General features: G+C 46.1%; 1 protein-coding gene across 1 annotated transcript in view; it reads left to right on the top strand.

The window, feature by feature from the left end:
• Dcbld1 (discoidin, CUB and LCCL domain containing 1) overlaps nt 1-18,621 on the top strand; it is a 64,851-nt gene that overhangs the window by 23,643 nt on the left and 22,587 nt on the right. The window contains exons 2-3 of the mRNA XM_051175524.1: nt 824-1,036; nt 16,489-16,623. Coding sequence (XP_051031481.1) covers nt 824-1,036; nt 16,489-16,623 — 348 coding nt within the window. The remainder of the gene's footprint in view (nt 1-823; nt 1,037-16,488; nt 16,624-18,621) is intronic.

Below are 18,621 nucleotides of genomic sequence, written 5' to 3'. Positions count from 1 at the left end.
GCTACAAAATTGCAATTATGAAGTAGCAACAAAATAATTTAATGGGGGGGGGGGGAGAGTCACCACAACAGGAATTGTATTAAAGGGTCACAGCGTTAGGAAGGTTGAGAACAAATGACTTAGAATCACAATTATCATACGAAGGACTCAAGTTCCCTGAAGCAGCCTTTGCTGGTTTTGTGTAACCCAGCAGTAAAACCATGTCTATTGTGTTCCAAGCACTCCACACAGTAAACCCTTGATGTTTTCTGATATCCTGGGTCTATGAGAAATCTTTGAATCTGTGACTGTCACAGTAATTGAGACATAAATATGCAATGGTTGTTCAGCTAAGGGATTTGCACCTAAACAGAACCCCGTCTGTATTAGTGTACCTTCTACCAGGAGCATCTTGTATGTATTGTCTCACCTAGCAGCACCACTTATAAATTATTATTTCTAATTATGTTATAAATTATTGTTCATTCGCTCTAGGGTGGCTTGACAAATGTGCGACAAAAGGCCTTGCCTTTTGAAGAAGTTTAGATGGGCAGATAGATAGATGACCAGGAAAACATGGTGTGTTTCCTGAGGTCTGTGCACTCTGATTCAGAGCATGAAACTCTTGACCCACCGAGTGAGTTCAGTAGACGCAACTGAGAACCACAGATGAAACAGTTTGAAACGAGACGCAGCTGCATAACTCATTTCAGTCTTCATTGTTTGGTCCTTCCTCCTGTCAGGGAAAAAACAAGAGAAACACTTGCCTTGGAGAGGGTAGCAGCCTCTTGATCTTGGTAGGAATCGGTTGCTCTTAATTTTCCCATCCTCTCTTCTTTACCAGGTGATGGCTGTGGGCACATAGTGGCCTCTCAGGACAGTGGCACGGTGACATCTAAGAATTATCCAGGGACGTACCCCAATCACACTGTGTGTGAGAAGACCATCACGGTCCCGAAGGGGAAGAGACTCATTCTGAGGTTGGGAGATTTGAACATTGAGTCCAAGACCTGCGCTTCTGACTACCTTCTCTTCACCAGTCCAACCCATCAGTACGGTAAGGAAGGAGGTGGGGGGTGGGCGGGGTCTGTAAGTGTGGGAGAATCGAGACGAGAGAAAGGCAAGCAGCACAGCCCGGCAAGAAGGGAAGCCAAACTTGCTTTGTGTAAACTCGCCGCAGGGTAACATCGATCTACTTGCTTCATAAACTGCAACAGTGAAGGAGAAATTAAATATTAAATGTTTTTCCCATGTGTCTTGCTAGCACTTACATCACTTATGAATAGTGACTGTGATTTAGATGGTCTATGAAGAACTGAGTGATATTCAGTGAACAAATGAAATTCCTCTCATGGAGATTACCCAGGGGAGAAGAGAAGACAACTGTGTTTATAACATGACAGTTGGTGAGGAAGAAAAAGGAGATGCCCTATGCAGGGAAGAGCCTGTTCCACGATCATTTCAGTGGGGTGGTCACATGGGCCCTTCCAACACGGGAACATTAGAGCAGAGAATGGGGGATGGACTCTTGTCTTTCGTGAGACCAAAGTCGGTTTTCGGGAGGAAGGACAAGTGTAGAGGGAATTTTCCCAAATGACCTGAAATTCAGTTTCTTGTGCTATGGGTACTCTGTTTATGCCTGAGATAATTGTCCATGGTTGTTAATATCGATGGCCAATTTGACAGAATAGAAAATCACCTTGGTGACAGATTTCTGGGCATGAAAATTCCTTGTGGTGGGAAGGCTCACCCAGACTATACACTGAGTAAAAAAAAAAAAAAAAAAAAGCAAGCCAGAGCCCTAAAATGTTGCTGCTGCTTAATAGCTGCAGCTTTGCTACTGTTATGAATAATAAGTAAATATGTGTGTTTCAGGATGGTCTTAGATGACCTCTGTGAAAGGATCCTTCAACCCTCAGTGGATCAAGACCCAGAACCGTTGATGTAAACAAAGCCAGAGTGGGGGACAGGAGACAGGGCAGCACGGATTTGTAATCCTTGGTACTCCGGAGATGGAGGCAGGAAGATCAGGAGTTCAAAGTCAGCCTCTGCTACATATCCAGTTCGAGGCTTCCTTGTGCTGCACGAATCCTGTCTTCCCAGCTAAGACACCAGCCCATTCTAATGCTATGCGGCAATTTTATCTAAAACACAAGAAAAAGTAGTAATTTAGTTGGTGATGTTAAGTCAACATGTTTAATGATGTTCAGAGCTCTTCTTTTGTGGCTACTTTAAAGATTCCCTTTGAAAACCACTAGCCAGCACATGCTTTAACTGAGTTAAAATAGACCCTGGGTCAGTGTGAACCTCCCCTAGGAACGCAGAAAGAAAGGCAGAAGCACTTTGTGCTCCTGTAACCAGTTCTGTGTCCTATTGCCCCATCCCTGGGAAGGTGTGGGGGCATGGGCAGCGCTGTGGCCACAGCATCCCAGGGACCCATGCTGTGTTAGAGAATCACCACCAAAGTGCTTCTGGAAGGGACAACACGTTCAGGAATGACTCTGTGGTTTGGAAAGATGTGGTCGACTCTTAACAGTTTCGTGTGTGACTAAAATAGCTGGATTCTTTTTCTTCAAACAGTTTTCATTAACCAACTGTTAAAACCCAACTGAGAAGGGACGTTAAGACCCCAAGTCCTTATTACTTTGAATGTAGGATGAACGTTTTGAAAAAGAGTAACATTTTCTGGCACAATTGTTGGCACATTCTCGGAATGTGCTCACGTTTAGTTAGCTGTTGGGAATAGACTCAGATTGTGCAGGTTTCATTACCGGACAGTTAACTTTTGGTGGTTCGTTGCTTGGTTCATATACTTCGGGCATTGTTAACATTCTTTAGGGGCTTGGGGAGGTGGATCCGTAGAAAGTAATTGCTGAGGAAGCATGAAGGCCTGAGTTTGGAACCCCAGGGCCCACGTGAAAGGAAGGCATGGAGGCAAGTGCCTGTAACCCAGCATGGTGGAGGCAGGTGGGTCTGGGTAGCCTGATGGCCACCAGTATAACTCAAACAATGAGCTTCAGTGCAGTAAAAGAAAGACCCTGTCTCAAAGTAAGGTAGAAATGTGATCATAGAGACATCTCAGCGTCAGCCTCTACTTCTACACCCCTGCTTCCCACACACTCAGGAACACACGCGCACACACACACACACACACACACACACACACACACACACACACACGTTCTTTGAAACAAGATGAACTGATAGTAAGTGTGAACACACCACTCCATCTCATAGGAACGGGGCAGATTCATGCTGGAGATGGCCGATACTCAAAAGCCTGTGCAGAGAGAATGGAGCGGTGTGTTACGACTATGACCGGTTCTCCAGTTCAGTCATCAGTTAGAAGAAGGTACCTGTCTGAGTTTGATTCTGTTGCTGTGATTTAAAAAAAAAAAAAAAAAAAAAAAATCCACCATGCTCAAAAGCAACTCGGGAAAGAAAAGTTTTAGTTCAGTGTACAGCTCACAGGTCACATTTCCTCACTCAGGGAAGTCAGGGCGAAAACTGGAGGCAGGAGCCCGGAGGCAGGAATTAAAGCAGAGAGGCCAAGGGGAGATGCTTGCTCAGCCTGTTATTTTATACAGCTGGGGACCACCTGCCTGGGGTGGGGTGGGGTGGGGGTGGCAACACCCACAGTGGGCGGGGCCTCTCACATCATGAGTAGGAAACAAACTTCCACTGGAGAAGACATTGAAAAGGAAGGGAAAAGGTCGCATTGTAACTCACATTTTGGAAGCATATGCAACTCACTGGATTCTGGTATCGGAAAGTTACAATCTATTCATTTATAGTAGTTTAGTTTCTATTTGCTTGCTTTTAGAGACTGGGTTTCGGAGTCCAGACTGGCCTCAAATTCCCTTTGTAGTTGAAGATGACTTCGAACTCTAATCTTTCTGCCTCTACTTCCCAAGTACTAGGATTAAGAGCGTGTGTCACCACACTGCGCTAAAGGCTACTTTAGGAAGTAGTACTACACTGGACGTGGTGTCCAGAATGCACTCAAAGCACTGGGAAGGCTGAGGAGATAGGATTGCTGTGAGTTCAAAACCAGCCTGGGCTACAGTAAGTTCCAGTCTAGCTTGGGTTACGGCCTGACTCTGTCTCAGTACAGCCAGACGGTGATAGCATTACGATAGTTAAAAATTCAGCATCTGAATTTAATCACAAGGGACATCAAAGCAACCTAAACTGACAGGCACTGCACAAAATAACTGGGTAGCACAAAAGACAAAGACAGACTGGAACAATCCTTGATTATAGGAGACTAAGGAGCCACTGCGGCTAAATGCTTCCCAATCCTGAACGTTATCCACCATTCTTTCCTTCCTTCCTTCCTCTTCAGACAGGGAGGGTCTCTGGCTGGCCTGCAGCTGGCTAAGACAGGCTAGCTTTAACTCACAGAGCTCTGTCCTGTCACTGAGTCCCGGCATTAAACACATGTGACACCGTGCCTGTCTTAATCAACTGCTGCAATTTTTTACTGCTTCAAAGGCAGGGTTAGTTTCTTAAGTCAGTCACACTCCTAGCAGTATTGTCCTTGTTTGCCCTTTTGTATGTGACATAAGCTACAGTTACGTGAGAAGAGACTATGTCACCATAAAACTGACCTGTAGGGCCGGGCGTTGGTCATGCACACCTTTAGTCCCAGCACTCGGGAGGCAGAGGCAGGCGGATCTCTGTGAGTTTGAGGCCAGCCTGGTCTATGGAGCTAGTTCCAGGACAGGCTCCAAAGCAATACACAGAGAAATCCTGTCTCTAAAAAAACTGACCTGTAGGAAAGTCTGTGGGGACATTTTGTTAACCAGTGGTTGATGAGGAAGAACCCTGCCACGAGGAGCAAGCCCAGTTCCTGCTCTCATTTCCCTGAGCACTGGAGTGAGATCTGAGAGCTGTAAGCTGAAATAAACCCTTTCTTCCATAAGTTGTTTTTTGGTCATTTTATTATTAATCACATCAATAGAAACCCTAAGACAGACATTGGTACGAGTTTCATGTATTCTGTGCAGGTCATGGTGGCGCATGCCTCTAATGCCAGCACTTGGGAGGTATAGGCAGACTGATCTCTGAGGTCCACGATAGCCAGGACAGGGCAGGGCACAGAGAAACCCTGTCTCCAAAACCAAAATAAATAAGTAAATAAAGGAACGAACCCTTGTGTTCTATAATCTGCATAAACTCGGCAGTGTGGAACTCAGGCCTTTTACTTCCTAGTCTTCTCTGTGTAGCCTTATCCCTTAACCCTACCCTCATCCCTAGCCCTATGTTTTTTCCCTAAATGCATCACACTAGATACCCTGAGGTAGACGGCAAACTATGCTTATTATTAGCACTCCGTAGTTGGGTAGGGAGCTCGGGTAGGGAGGCTTCTGGAAACTGAGGTTCTGCCAGACTAAAAGGTTGGCCAGGACCCTTTATGTGGGTGGTGAGGGGTTTGGGAATGAGGAAATTTTTGCACTATAGGGGACTGGCTACCTGTCTCCTGCAGTCTCTCTTCCTGAAATTGTTTGCCCAAGGCAAGCAGACTCTGTTTCCCTTTCTGTGATTAGCAAGATCACCTTTAAACTCACAGGAATCCCTTTCACAATCTAGACAGGACACTATCTATCACCTCATACAACTTTGTGGCCTTTACATTTGCTGCTATTTCCTCTTCCCCTTGTTTACCTGATCCTTCTAACACATGCCCGTGCACACCTTTCCCCCACCCACCTTTCCCCAGCCCAGGACCACCTTTTCTAGAAAGCTCTCTGATGTCCTGCAGCTCTAGCTCCTCCCTCCATACTCTGAACCTGGTTCCGGTCTATGGGGCCATTATTTCAACTTCACCTGAGGTGTTGGGGAATGTGTCCTTGAGCTGGGAAACCCTTTAACCCTCCTGTCTCATCCTGAGTGGTTGGCACAATCCTCCCAGTCCAGATGATCTGTCAACATTTGTTTGCAGTTTGACTTTTAGCAAATATATAAGGCTGGCTTCTTACAAAAGAGAAATTTCAGTATCATTGTAGTCACACCAAAGAAGGAATCACACTCAGCCTTTCCCGTCTGCAGAGAATTTCCATGGATCAGGATTAGAAGGGCATGTGACCCAGCGTGCAGCTGTGTGAGCTCCCTGGACTCAGGACCTGTGTGTTCCTGATTCTCCTAACTCACTACCCACTGCGTAACAGGAAACTGAAGCTCAAAGAGGCTGAGGAACTTGCTGAAGCTGACTTAGTACTTAGGATTCAAGTGGGCATTTGACTGTAAAAGTGTGCTCTTAATTAAGCATTGCACCATCCCAATTCAGTGTGGCAGAAGTCATCTGAGCTCTTGGCTTGTGTGTTACACCGCCAGCTTTTAACTCTCATGTGGCTCTTGCTGAAGGAAACAGGCATTTACTTACTTCATTGGGTTTCCCTCACAGAGCTTCCCAGAAGGTTCTCTACGGGAAGCCAGCCGGGGTGGCCTGTGGTGGAAGGAAACAGTAGTCCTCGTCAGAGGACGACTTTTGTTCTGTGCTTTGAGCCCTAGGGAAATCAGGACATTCAAATGTCGGTCTATATTTCCTGTACCCCTACCCCCAACATGTATTTTTAACCATTGTCAGTGACTTACAAGTGTCATGATATGACATTAACTGTTAATGTTTGTAAAAAATTGTTTAAAAAAAAAAAAGAAGAAAGAAAGAAAAATGGAGAAAGTAGGGAATAACAAAGTGGTTTTTAACCCATAAGTTTTCTAAGTTTTAGCCAGGTATTGGTGGCCCATGCCTTTGATCCCATCACTGGGAAACAGAGGCAGGCAGATCTCTGAGTTCGAGGACAGCCTGGGCAACACAGTGAAATCCTGTCTTAGGAGAAAGAGAGAGAAAAAGATTTCTAAGTTTTCAAGATGGTAGATATTTGGCATACTGCAGTAGCATCTTGTCACTGTGATTCTTGATCTGTGTTTTTAATTCCAAGAAGAGAAAACACAAGCCCAGGAGCTACTGTTTCACAAATAGTGCTTGATTTTGGAACATATGAAGTTCTCTATTCAGTTTTTGGAAGAACACAGAACCTTGAAAGGAATTTCCATCGTATAAAAGGCTGGATTTGCCTAAAGATCCCCCTTTAGGTATTTCATTAACATAACCATAGTCTCCAGGGGGAGAAGCTGCCTCCCGGGAAACACCGTGATTCAGTTGCTACCCTTTGTGCCTGGTGGCTTGGTAGGGTGCTGTGCTGATCCAGGGAGGCACGTCTTCACTCTTGTGTCCCTGAAGCCCAAGGAAAGTTCACCTTTGTCTGGGAATCTGTCTGGCTCATTTGTTATGTGTTAACTGATTTTTTTTTTTTTTTTTTTTTTTTTTGTCTGAGAACCAGAGACCAAAATTTCGTGACTATGGTTTTAATGGCACAGCCCAAGAGTATCCCTTTTTAAATGCTAATTTCTCCTTTTCAGAGAAAATAGCCCTGAAGATTCTATAATTTTGTACAATGACCCGGCTGCAATTAGCAAGCCTGGACAGATCCTGCCTTTTGACTGCACTGAAAAGCGAAGGAAAAGTGGATAGCGCTGTGGCAGCAGCTTCAGCATCCCTGGCGGCTGTTGCCTCAGCATGAGGCTGGGCCACGCTGGGGACCACTTACTTTCCTGGCAGCTGAGACTGAGCCTTGTGAGGAGCCCTGCCACTGAGCCCAGCCGGGCATGTTCCTATCTGTCCTGAAAATTATATACGAGTTCAGAAGGGGCTCCATACGACTAATGAAGGGTTTGGGGAGGCCTTTTTGTTGTCCCTTTTAATTTATGACAAACCTCCAAGGTGGTAGGTTTTCATTTGGTGCCTGAGTGTGTGTTTTGTGTTTGTTTTTTTAACACGGACATTGGCTATAGAGGGAAAGGAGGGGCTGTGTTCTTAATGTAATGTTTTTGCACGGGGCCCTTTCACTCATAAAATAGTGACTTAGTTACCCAGCTTTCAGGAATAAAACCACTTCCACCGGAAACAACCTGGGACGGTTTCAAGCTTCGCTCTCATTACCTTGCCAAGGACAGGCAGCCTGAGGAGAAGAGCTATGCGCTGCTGCACACGTTGCCAAAGCCTGGGAGGCTCCAGGCTTGGCCTGGAGAAGGCACTTGATTCTTCTGAGAAGCTCTGCTTTATTCGTGCGTGGAAACAAAGGGCTTCCCTCCCAGAGGCTGATGTGGCCCCCAGGGCGATGCACTGAGGAACTGACTCCTGAACTGAAGAAGGCAGCTCTTGCTTTCCTGGCCCCGGGGATGTGAGGACTTGGTTTCCTGACTGGTGACAAATGCTTCAATGATGTTCCTTTTAGTACTACTCATAGCTCTTCCCTTGATACAGGGCTGCCAGTTACCCACAAGAGGAAAAAGTGATCTCTTCCCTGATTTTTCTGCCTATCCAATTAATGTTCTATCCCGGTGACAAGGGAATTTGTGACTGGAGCATTAGATGGGACCCGTCTCACCAATAAGAATAAGGGTTGCAACATTGGCAATGTGGCTTGGTTGGTAGAGTGCTTGCTTGGGATCCTGGGTTTGGGTCATTGCACAAAACTGGGTGTGGGTGTGGGGGAAGCTTGTAACATCAGGGTCTGCACTGGGATGTGGAAGCAGGCAGTTCAAGGGTGTTCATAGCTACATAATAAGTTGTAGGCCAGGCTGCGTTACATGACATCTGAGCTTAGAGAAAGAAAGGCAGCACAGGAGGCTTGAGATGACAGGTTCCAGGGCAGTGGCTCACATAGCACAGTTGATGGGAACCAGACACCCTGAGAATGTGTGTGCCCTAGCTGTAGGAAGCAGGGCTGGACCAGACTTTGAGTGGAAACAGGTTTCCCCGATCAAAGAATACTCCCTGCAGCAGAGTACACCCACCATGGCCAAACTGGTGTGATAGAAGATGATCACAGCGAGGGGCTCCTGAGCACTCATTTGAGTTGAGGGTCTGTGTTTTCCAGTGTTTAAATGTAGGAGGACCCCCTGTTAAAAAAGCAGGCAAGCATCATTCAACAGCAGGACCGCGCCCTGACGGGAGGAAACAAGACCCTCCTCTCCCTCTGCAGGACCGAATTCAGAGATGAGCAAAAGTGAAACAAAAATGTGCTGTCCCACAGAACCCGACGGAGAAAAGCCAAAAGTGCCTGGGTTGGTTTGAGATAGTGGTTTTTAAATCCCTGAGTGAGGGGCTGGAGGGCGGCCTCAGCAAGGAGTTAAGAGCACTTGCTGCTCGTGCAGAGGACCCGGGTTCATTTCCCAACACCCACATGGCTCATAGATATCAATCTTCTGACCCCTGTGGCCACCAAGCACACATCATGTACGTATGTACATGCATGCATACATGCATGCATACATACATGCAAGTAAAACACAAAATAAATATGGAAAAAAATTATAAAGTCCATTTGAAGGACAATTCCTTACCTGTTTTCCCACAGAGTGTTACAGTCCTCAAGCCTTTTGACATGGCCATCGACCTTCCCAAACTCCTTGTCCTGTTGATTCAGGATGCAAAACCTTATCTAGTGAGTGTTCTGGGGCTTGGGCCTGTCCTCTTTTCTGTTCACAGGTTCAGACTGCCTGCAACTTTCCAACTCAGAATTCTGAGACAAGGATGTGACCATAGAGCTGAGAAAGTCCAAGGGCTTCCTGCTTCTCCGTATTGCCGTTGAACTTGAAGCATACTTTATACCAAAAAAATAGATGTAACCGTTTCTTCCACTGAGAACTAATACTTCATGGGGTAGTTTGAGAGGGAACACTGAATGCACTTAGACAAGCCAAAATGCTCAACATGGCTTCCATTCTGTTTTTGTTTTCTGAGATAGCATCTCCTCTAGTCCAGTCTTGCTTACAACTTGCTGGTAGCTACGGATGACCTTGAACTATTTATCTTCCTGCCTGTCTCCCAAGTCCCGAGATTACAGACATGTGTGCCGCTATGCCTGGCTTGAACATGGCTTCTTTTGGGGGCTTTGCTTTTAAGGGAGGAATGACTAACTTAGCTGAGGTTTTTACTCTCTCATGGGAGGGAGAGTGGAGTCAAGCAGGAGAGTCAGGATTTCAAGGCCATCCTTGGCTACGTAGCAAGTTCAGGATCAGCTTACACTTCATGAGATTCTTTTTGTTTGTTTTTGAAGAGATACACCCACACACTCACAATACAGACATTCATGGAGTGGACTCTAAAGTAAAGTAGATGTAGTAGGTCCATGAATGGGTAACAGTCACCTACTATCAAGTGTTATGTGAAAAGTTTCTGCATCCCAGTAAGCCTCTCCGCTGATGGAGCAATACAAATCAAACCAAATTAGAAAAGGCCCACATTTAATAGGCACAATGCTCCTGCATGATTTTCCACCCCCACCCCCTCAGGGAAGACCAGAAAAGAGAGACCAAAACACCACTTATCTGTTTTCCTGGGGGCAGGTTTAATGCCCAGTGGTAGTGGTCTTGAGCATCTCTGGGAGGAGAGTCATTATTTGGGGGACTTTCAGGGATGTAGCAGGGTTTTCAGAGAGATGGGAGAGGGGTGTTATGGTATTTGATGCAAGGGGGAATCTCTGCAGATCCCATGGGGGGGGGGGAACAAACCAAACATAGAGGCAGAACTCACGTGGGAGGCCTGCCTGCCTCCTCAAAGGAGCTGCTGAAAGAGACAGGAAGTGGGCGGAGCTTGTCTCTTAGAGGGGCCTTTTGTGGCTGCTTACAGAGCCAGGGTAGTGCTTGCCACGCACACAGGGGTGACCCACTCTGCCAGGTCCCCAACAGGTGAGGTGTGCCTGGATACCGACAAGCGGGGATTGGGTTGAAGCTTCACCAGAACATTCCAGGCTCTTTGGGTATATGGATGCTAGGGGCTAGGGTGAAGCTTCGACCAGAACGTAATGTACTGCCCATAACTATATATGTTTTGTGAATATGTCTATACCATGTGCAGGGCAGGAAAGTTTATTTTTATTTTATTATTATTTATTCATTTATGGTTTTTCAAGACAGGGATTCTCTGTTTATTCCATGGCTATGCTAGAACTCACGCTGTAGACCAGGCTGGCCTCAAACTCAGAGCTCCACCTGCCTCTGCTGAGATTAATGGTGTGTACTACCACTGCCCAGCTTGTTTGCTTGTTTTGAGACAGTGTTTTGCCCAGGCTGGTTTGGAATTCACTGCGTAATTCAGGTTCATGGCAGTGTTCCTGTGTTAGTCTCCCAGTGCTGGGATCACAGGCATGAGTCACCCTGTCGGCCCAGCTCAGAATGTTTGTATTTGCCAGCATCACTGTAAACACAAGTGCTTTGATTTTATGAAGCCACGGAAATACACAAAGTCACCACTGACCAAAGTGCTGGTGTGTGCCACATGATTCTACCGCTTGAACACATGTGGGCCGGGGAGAAGTTTCCTAGGAAAAGATACTTCCTACTCAGTCTACTCATGCTGGCCGCCCGGGGGCTGAGGCAAGAAAAGAAAATTTCACAAGAGCTGCCTCCTGAGTTCACTACCAGTCTAAGCAAACTAATGTTCTAGTCCTAAAATACAAAGGAGAGACCAGTAGCAGAGCACTAGCTCAGCCCGGGCCCGGCCCTAGGTTCAACCCCAGTACCACATAGCGTAGGGAGTGGGTTATCATCCTCCAAGGGGTCTGGCTGAAAACTGAGAGCTTTGCTTGGACAGCCAGGGGCGCTTTGGGGTTCCCATTAGCTGCCTCTCTCCCCTCTTAACTCTAGGAAGATAGTTACGAGCTTCTGTTGGGTCCAGAGGGAACTCTGTCTCCTCCAGATTCTGGCAGTTAGACCAAGCACATCTCCACCGCCAGCCCAGCCATTTCCCCTTTGGCTGGGGGCAGGACAAATGGCTATCTGTGGAGCCTATTAGCGTATCAAAGCTCATGCTGGCCTCCAGCCTCCCTCTGCACCACAAGTACCTGTTACACTCTCAGAGTCCATGCTGACACCTGGCTCTGCTCACTTCCCCCGCCCCTGGCTCAGGCTCCTGGGATTCTCTCCGCAGCTGTTCATTCTCCTTCTCTATTTGAGCTTACTCCTTCCTTTCCTGTCTAATGCTCTTGGTGCATTATTCATATTTCATGTCTCACTCTCTCACCCCTCCCCCAGCCGTGTGTTCATGGCCCCATTGGCCCAACTGTGTCTTATTCATCAACGAGTAAGAGAAACATACAAAATTCCCATCAATGCCCACCCCAAACTAAGCCTCACGATGTGGTCACCAAGGCTATCAGGAAAGCCATTCTACATGACATTGATACAGAGGAAGGGTCCTCCTACCCACACTAGGACACGCCCTCTTGCGGCACGCCAAGACTGAGATGGACTGGTGCCTGGCTTCAGGGTCATTAAAGGACAGTGTGTTTACCTTCACTTTCTTTGAAGTTTTTCCAGAAATGTCTGTGCGCTTATCATAACTTTGGCAGGATTAACCAAGTTAGAGCTTTACAGATGTATGTGTTTGGCTTCGGGGGGGGGGGGGGGAATCATGTACTGTACAAGTTTGTCTGTTGACCCATATTCCTATCCATGTGTGGGATAAGTGGACAGTTTTGCAATGTTTCAACTCTTCTGTAAACTTTTAAAAAATGAAATTGAATTCTTTTGGACGGCCAGTTTAGATGTGTTGCCCACATTTCCATCAGAGCTCCTTGGGATGCTGTTCAGAGTTAGCAGAGACTCGGTATTAGGCAGAGAAGTGTGCAAGGAAGCAGACATGGGTAGGAGGAGAAGGTCCTGACTTATTAACTGCTGGCTTACTTTGTTTTCACTGTTTGGCTTGTATACCAGTATACTAACCTCTGCAATGGGCAAATGCATTTCAGACATGTAAAGGACCTGGCAGTCAGGCACTGTCTATGACTGGCATTAACCTACAGGAATGCCCATTGTACTTCATAACTGTTCTGGTTCATTTTTGTCAGCATGGCAAAAGTAGAGTTGTAGTGAGATGTCCACCCCGCCCACACCTGCTGTACTGACCATGTCCATTGGGACGTGGAGACAGGTGTGGGAGTGATGGAGTCTGGATACCGACCTGGATGCTCCTAAGGACATCCTTGGAGCGGGAATGCATGGCCATCTTCTGTTTGTTATGTGAGTGAATTCTCCCCCAAATAAACCTCAGTCAGCCTGTATTGTGACCCAGAATCTTATTACCCACTTTATCGAGTCACAATTGGTCTATGGGTCATTTCCTTCATTAGTGATCAATGAGAAAGTGCCCAGTCTGTCATGGGCGATGCTACCTCTGGGCAGGTGAACTGGGGTGTATATAAGAAAGCAAACTGAGCAAGCCATGGGGAGTAAGCCAGCAAGTAGCATTCTTCCATGATCTCTGCTTCAGTTTCAGCCTGATAAAGGACTCTAACTTGTGAGCTAAAATAAAACCTTTCCTTCCCAACTTGCTTGTGACCTGTTTTGTTATGTTTTGTTTTTGAGACAGGGTTTCTCTGTAGCTTTGGAGCCTGTCCTGGAATTTGCTCTGTAGACCAGACTGGCCTGGAACTCGAAGAGAACCACCTGCCTCTGCCTCCATGGTGGTAGGATTAAAGGCATGTGCCACCACCACCCAGCTGCTAATCATTATTAACCATCACCTTGAGCAACTGTCTTGCACATGCTAGTCAAGCATTTTGCCACTGAGTTCCATACATCCCCAGCCCTTGGTTTCTGAGACATGCCCCCTGGCATGTACTCCAAGCTGCCTTTGAATTCCAAATCCTCCTGCCTCCTCTTCTCAAGTGCCAGGATTACAGTCATGGCCCAGCTCTAGTATTTAATTATTTTCTTACTTTGGCACAGCTCACTTCTTTCCCGTGGCATATCAGAGAGAATACATTTTTAAAATGTCCCACATGTCCTTTTATTTGGGTTTGGCTTTTACAAATTGTTGTAAATGGAAGAACATTTCAATGCAAGCAATATTTGAAGGATAGAATGTAGTCCGCTGGAGATGAAGAGACGGATATAAGATTGTCTTGCTCTGTGGGCACAGTCTCAAGAGAAACTGTGCTTTTTTTTTTTTTTTTTTTATAAAAGAAGCACTCATATAGTTCTTGGCATGTGAGCTATTCTAAGACACCTGCAAATACTACGTCAGGGAAGTATTAATATGTGATGAGGGCTTTTAATGATGGAAGTGGAGCTGGGAAGACAGCTCAGTTGGCACGGTGCCTACCATACACACAAGGATCTGAGCTGTGATCTCCAGTTCCCAGATAAAAGCCAGCACTTCAGCTCATTGGCCACCCAGCCCAGTCCAATCCATACACTCCAGGTTCAGCAAGAGACTGTTTCAGAAATTAAGATAGAAGGGTTTAGGAGATGGCTTGGTAGTTAGGAGCAATTACCACCCTTGCAGAGGACCAAGTTCAGTTTTCAGCAACCACATGGCAGCTCACAAACATCTCTAACTCCAGGAGATCCAACACCACCTTCTAGTCCCTGTGGGCCCTGGGCATGCACACCCATAGTGTACATACATATCTGCATGCAAACACTTAAAACATGTCTTTAATAAAGTCAAGAACAATAGAGGAAGACGCTACCCATGCACAGGCACACACATGTCCACACTTACACATGTGCATGTACTACACACACGAATCTAATGGATGAATTGAGCCAGGAAGTTGTTGTACTTGGATTTCACTGTGACTTAGTAATGTAGAGATGTAGGGCAGGAGAGTAAGGCTTGTTCTCTCAGACCTTCAGAATATGAAACTTGGAGGGGACATGAGAGCAGTCACATCCTTCCTACCAGGACAGGATATTGATTAATTGGGTTCTTGATCTACAGAATAGGATCATTTTGGTCCTGTGAGGGTTTGGGGAAGTGCGAGCTGGTTTGATTGCTACTGAATTGGAGCAATCATTTCTTCCCACATCTCTTCCTTCTTAGCTTGACTGTTGTAACTGCTGCTTTTGGCCGCTTCTATATTGTTTTAAGAGAAGTTAGTGAAGAATTTCCCTCCAAAACTTGCTTGTGGAGCTGGGCATGGTGGTGCATGCCTTCAGTCCCAGCACTCAGGATGTAAGGCGGATGGATCCCTGAGTTCTAGGCCAACCAGGTCTACATAGTGAGTTCCAAGCCAGCCAAGAGTGTACAATGAGACTCACAAAAGAGAGGGAAAAACAAACAAAAACAAAACTTGCTGGTGGGGCCCACAAGATAGTTCCTTGAGTAAGGAAGGTGCTTGCCACCGATCCCATCCACCTGAGTTTGGTCCCCAAGCCCAAAATCCCCTCTGACCTCCACATGCACACCGGGGAACACAGTGTTCTATTGGATTTTACTTAAGTAGTCACAGGAAGGGTTTTAGTTTCTGTTTTACACTCAGTCTCATTTTGCCCTTTGACAGTTTATAACAGTTGTTATTGCTTTTCAAGCAATTTTCTCTAAAAATGAGTTTATAGCCTTTTTCTTTTCTTAATTTTTTTTTTTTAAAGATATATCTTACTATGTCGCCCAGACGGCCTGGAATGCATGGCAATCTTCCTGCCTCAGAGTCCAGAGTCCTGGTATTACAAGCATAAGCTACCACACCAAGCTAGAAACTTCCATTAGTCAGTAAATTTACAGAACTACTTTGGGTTATTCATTCTCTTGTCTATTTGTTTGTTTGTTTGACACAGGTTCTTATTCAGTATCCCTGGCTGTCTTGGAAGTTTCTATATAGACCAGGTTGGCCTCCAACTCACAAAGATAACATCTGTCTCAGGAGTTCTGGGGTTCCATGCCTTACAAATTTATAACATAGTGTTTGCCTTTAGAAAGTACTTTAGAAGCGGAGACAGGAGGGTCCCAGGTTCCAGTCTAGGCTTCTGAGACTCTGTCTCAAGGTGGGGGAGACATCATTTGTACAGACTCCCTGGCACAAATCAGAACACACTTTGTGTTAAGACAGAAGTTAATGCAAGAGGAAAATGTGAGCAATGAATATGAGCAAAATTTTGACATTGTAGTTATATTTATTTATGTGTATGTGGGTACATACATGCTACAGAACTTAATGAAGGTTAGCCCTTTCTTTCCACCAAACGGACTTGGTGACAAGCAGCCATCTCAACAGTCTCCGTGGGTGTTTTTTTTTTTTTTTTTTTTTTTTTTGTTTTTTAATCATGCATTGGGCATTCATTGTATTTTCATCCGGAACTTCCTTTGACTAGGCTTCTTCAAGCAAACTTAGTAGGTTCCCTAGAGTATCTTCTCTATGATCAATTTTTCCTTAACGTATTTGACCTCTGTTTTGTTAGTCTTTTTTCCAAGGTCGAGGCCCTTCTGTTGGATTGTTGATAGTGAGCAGCCTGCAACCTCTTGCTTCTCTATGGTCAGCTGCCCTACCCCAAGCTTAGCAGTCTAGTCAGGTTTCCCGATCAATCTCTGTCAAATGAAATTCCAGACGCGTAAGAATTACAGATTTTACGTGTTGTAGAGTATATCTTGTCTCTAAACCAAATTTTCTTTGTTCTTTGTAAGTTTTCAAATGTGCTACGTGTGTGCTTTGTTTCCAGGTCCATATTGTGGGAGTTGGACTGTTCCCAAAGAACTCTGGGTGAACTCAAGTGAAGTGACTGTCCGATTCCAGAGTGGATCTCACATTTCTGGTCGGGGCTTTCTGCTGGCCTATGCCAGCAGTGACCATCCAGGTACAACAGAAACCACCATGCATATATAAAGCCTGTCTGCCTGAGACATCTTTTTGCTCCCCTCTCTCTCTCTCTCACTCTCTCTCTCTCTGGACATAAGTGTGATCTCAGATACAGTGGTAAGATGTGAGGACAAGCTGGACAGCCTTTAATCCCAGCTTTCTTGAGCCAGAGGCAGGCTGGTATCTGTGATTTCAAGGCCGGTCAGGTCTGCGTGTGAGTTTCAGACCAGCCAAGGCTATGCTGTTGGTTCTTTTGATATAATTATCGCCTATGAAACACAAACACGAGACTCAGTGCCCACGTGGAGTTTATTGAGAGAGGGGAGAGAAAAGGGGCCAACCGAAAGCAGGAGAGAGAGAGAGAGAGAGAGAGAGAGAGAGAGAGAGAGAGAGAGAGAGAGAGAAGGAAGAGAAAGAACAAGAGGGGCACACTTGGCGTGCTTGCTTTAAAAGGGAAACTTGCTCATGCGTAACTGAGTCCCCTGGCAGCCAGGTAAAGCTTGAGCAGCCAGGTAAGCCATGAGGTAGAGAAGACATGGCCATGAGTGTCCAGCCCATCATCAGGAGGCGGGGTCAGCAAACTGCTGGTTCCCAACATATGTAGTAAAACCCCATCTTGAGGACATAGTGGAACGGCTTCTTTGTAAGTAGTGGGTCCTGTACTGAGTCATTGTAGAGCATGTGGTCAGTGGATCCGATGAGTCATGTGGGATAGACTAAATCTTGTTTCCTATAAACCTTGATTGACACATCCTTAGGGAAATTTCCCTGACCCCGCTATGGTCTGGTTCCAGGTTCCTTTCTTGCTCAGGAAGCAAACATTTTAACTATCGATCCTTACCTCTGCCACGCACTAGCATGCCAGCTTGGAGACACAATAGTAGCAGGACAAGAAGTCCCTGTCACATGACTAACCCAACCATGGGTGGAAGAGAAGGGAAGAGAATGTGATGGAGGAAAGCATTGGCTCCTTCCTTGGCCTCATATGGCGCAGGGTCAGCACCATGTAGCCCACTCCATTGCTATCCAGGGTCACAGTATTCCCAGTGTTCCTGCTATGCTCTCCCCCCCCCCCCGACAGAAATATGTCTGGAAGGGGATGTGCCATTCATTTCCTTCAGAGCGGATTAGGTGTGATTGGCCATCCTGGCCAGTGGTTACCATGTGTTGTCCCTTAAGATTCTCAAAAGGTTCCTGAAGAGAAAGAACCTATTGCCAAGAATATGAGATATTTGGGGGGTCTATTTTGCTGGTTTAATGTTCCCCTGTAAGAACTTTCCATTTAGCCAAGCATTAGTGGCACACGCCCTTAGTTCCAGCATTTGGGAGGCAGAGGCAGGCAGATCTCTGAGTTTGAGGCCAGCCTGGTCTACAGAGCTAGTTCGGGACAGGTTCCAAAACAGAGAAACCCCGCCTTGATAAAACAAAACAAAACAACAACAAAAATACACCTTTCGTTTCATGTGCTTGCTTCTGATTGTTGATCAAGGTTATTGACTCTAGCTAACACATGCCTTTAGTCTCAGTTCTCAAGAGTCAGAGGCAGGCAGATCTCTACGAGTTTGAGGGCAGCCAAGGCTACATAGAGAAACACTGCCTTGAAAAACCAGAAGAAAAGAAGAAAGTCAGAAGATTGTTCATCACCATATCCGTGTTCTTGGAAACTTTTGTTTCTGTGTGACTGAATGCCACTCCATCGGGGGAGTGCTTGCTTGTCTAGCATGTGTGGAGCCTGGGTTCTAACTCTAGCACCACATAAATCCAATCCTGGTGGCACATACCTGTAAGCCCAGCATTCGGGAAGGCGAGGTGAAGGTTCCTAAACATATGTCTTGGTTAGGGTTTCTATTGCTGTGAGGAGACACCATGACCAACTCGCCTTACAGTTTCAGGGGTTTAGTTCATTATCGTCATGGAGGGACATGGCAATGTGCAGGCAGACATGGTGCTGGAGAGGCAGCTGAGAGCTCTACATCTTGTGAAGGCAGCAGGAAGT

Source organism: Phodopus roborovskii, unplaced genomic scaffold (genome assembly GCF_943737965.1).
Source record: "Phodopus roborovskii unplaced genomic scaffold, PHOROB, whole genome shotgun sequence".
Taxonomy (NCBI): Eukaryota; Metazoa; Chordata; class Mammalia; order Rodentia; family Cricetidae; genus Phodopus; species Phodopus roborovskii.
The sequence above is the reverse complement of the archived record's forward strand: the minus strand, read 5'-3'. Positions and strand labels throughout refer to the sequence as shown.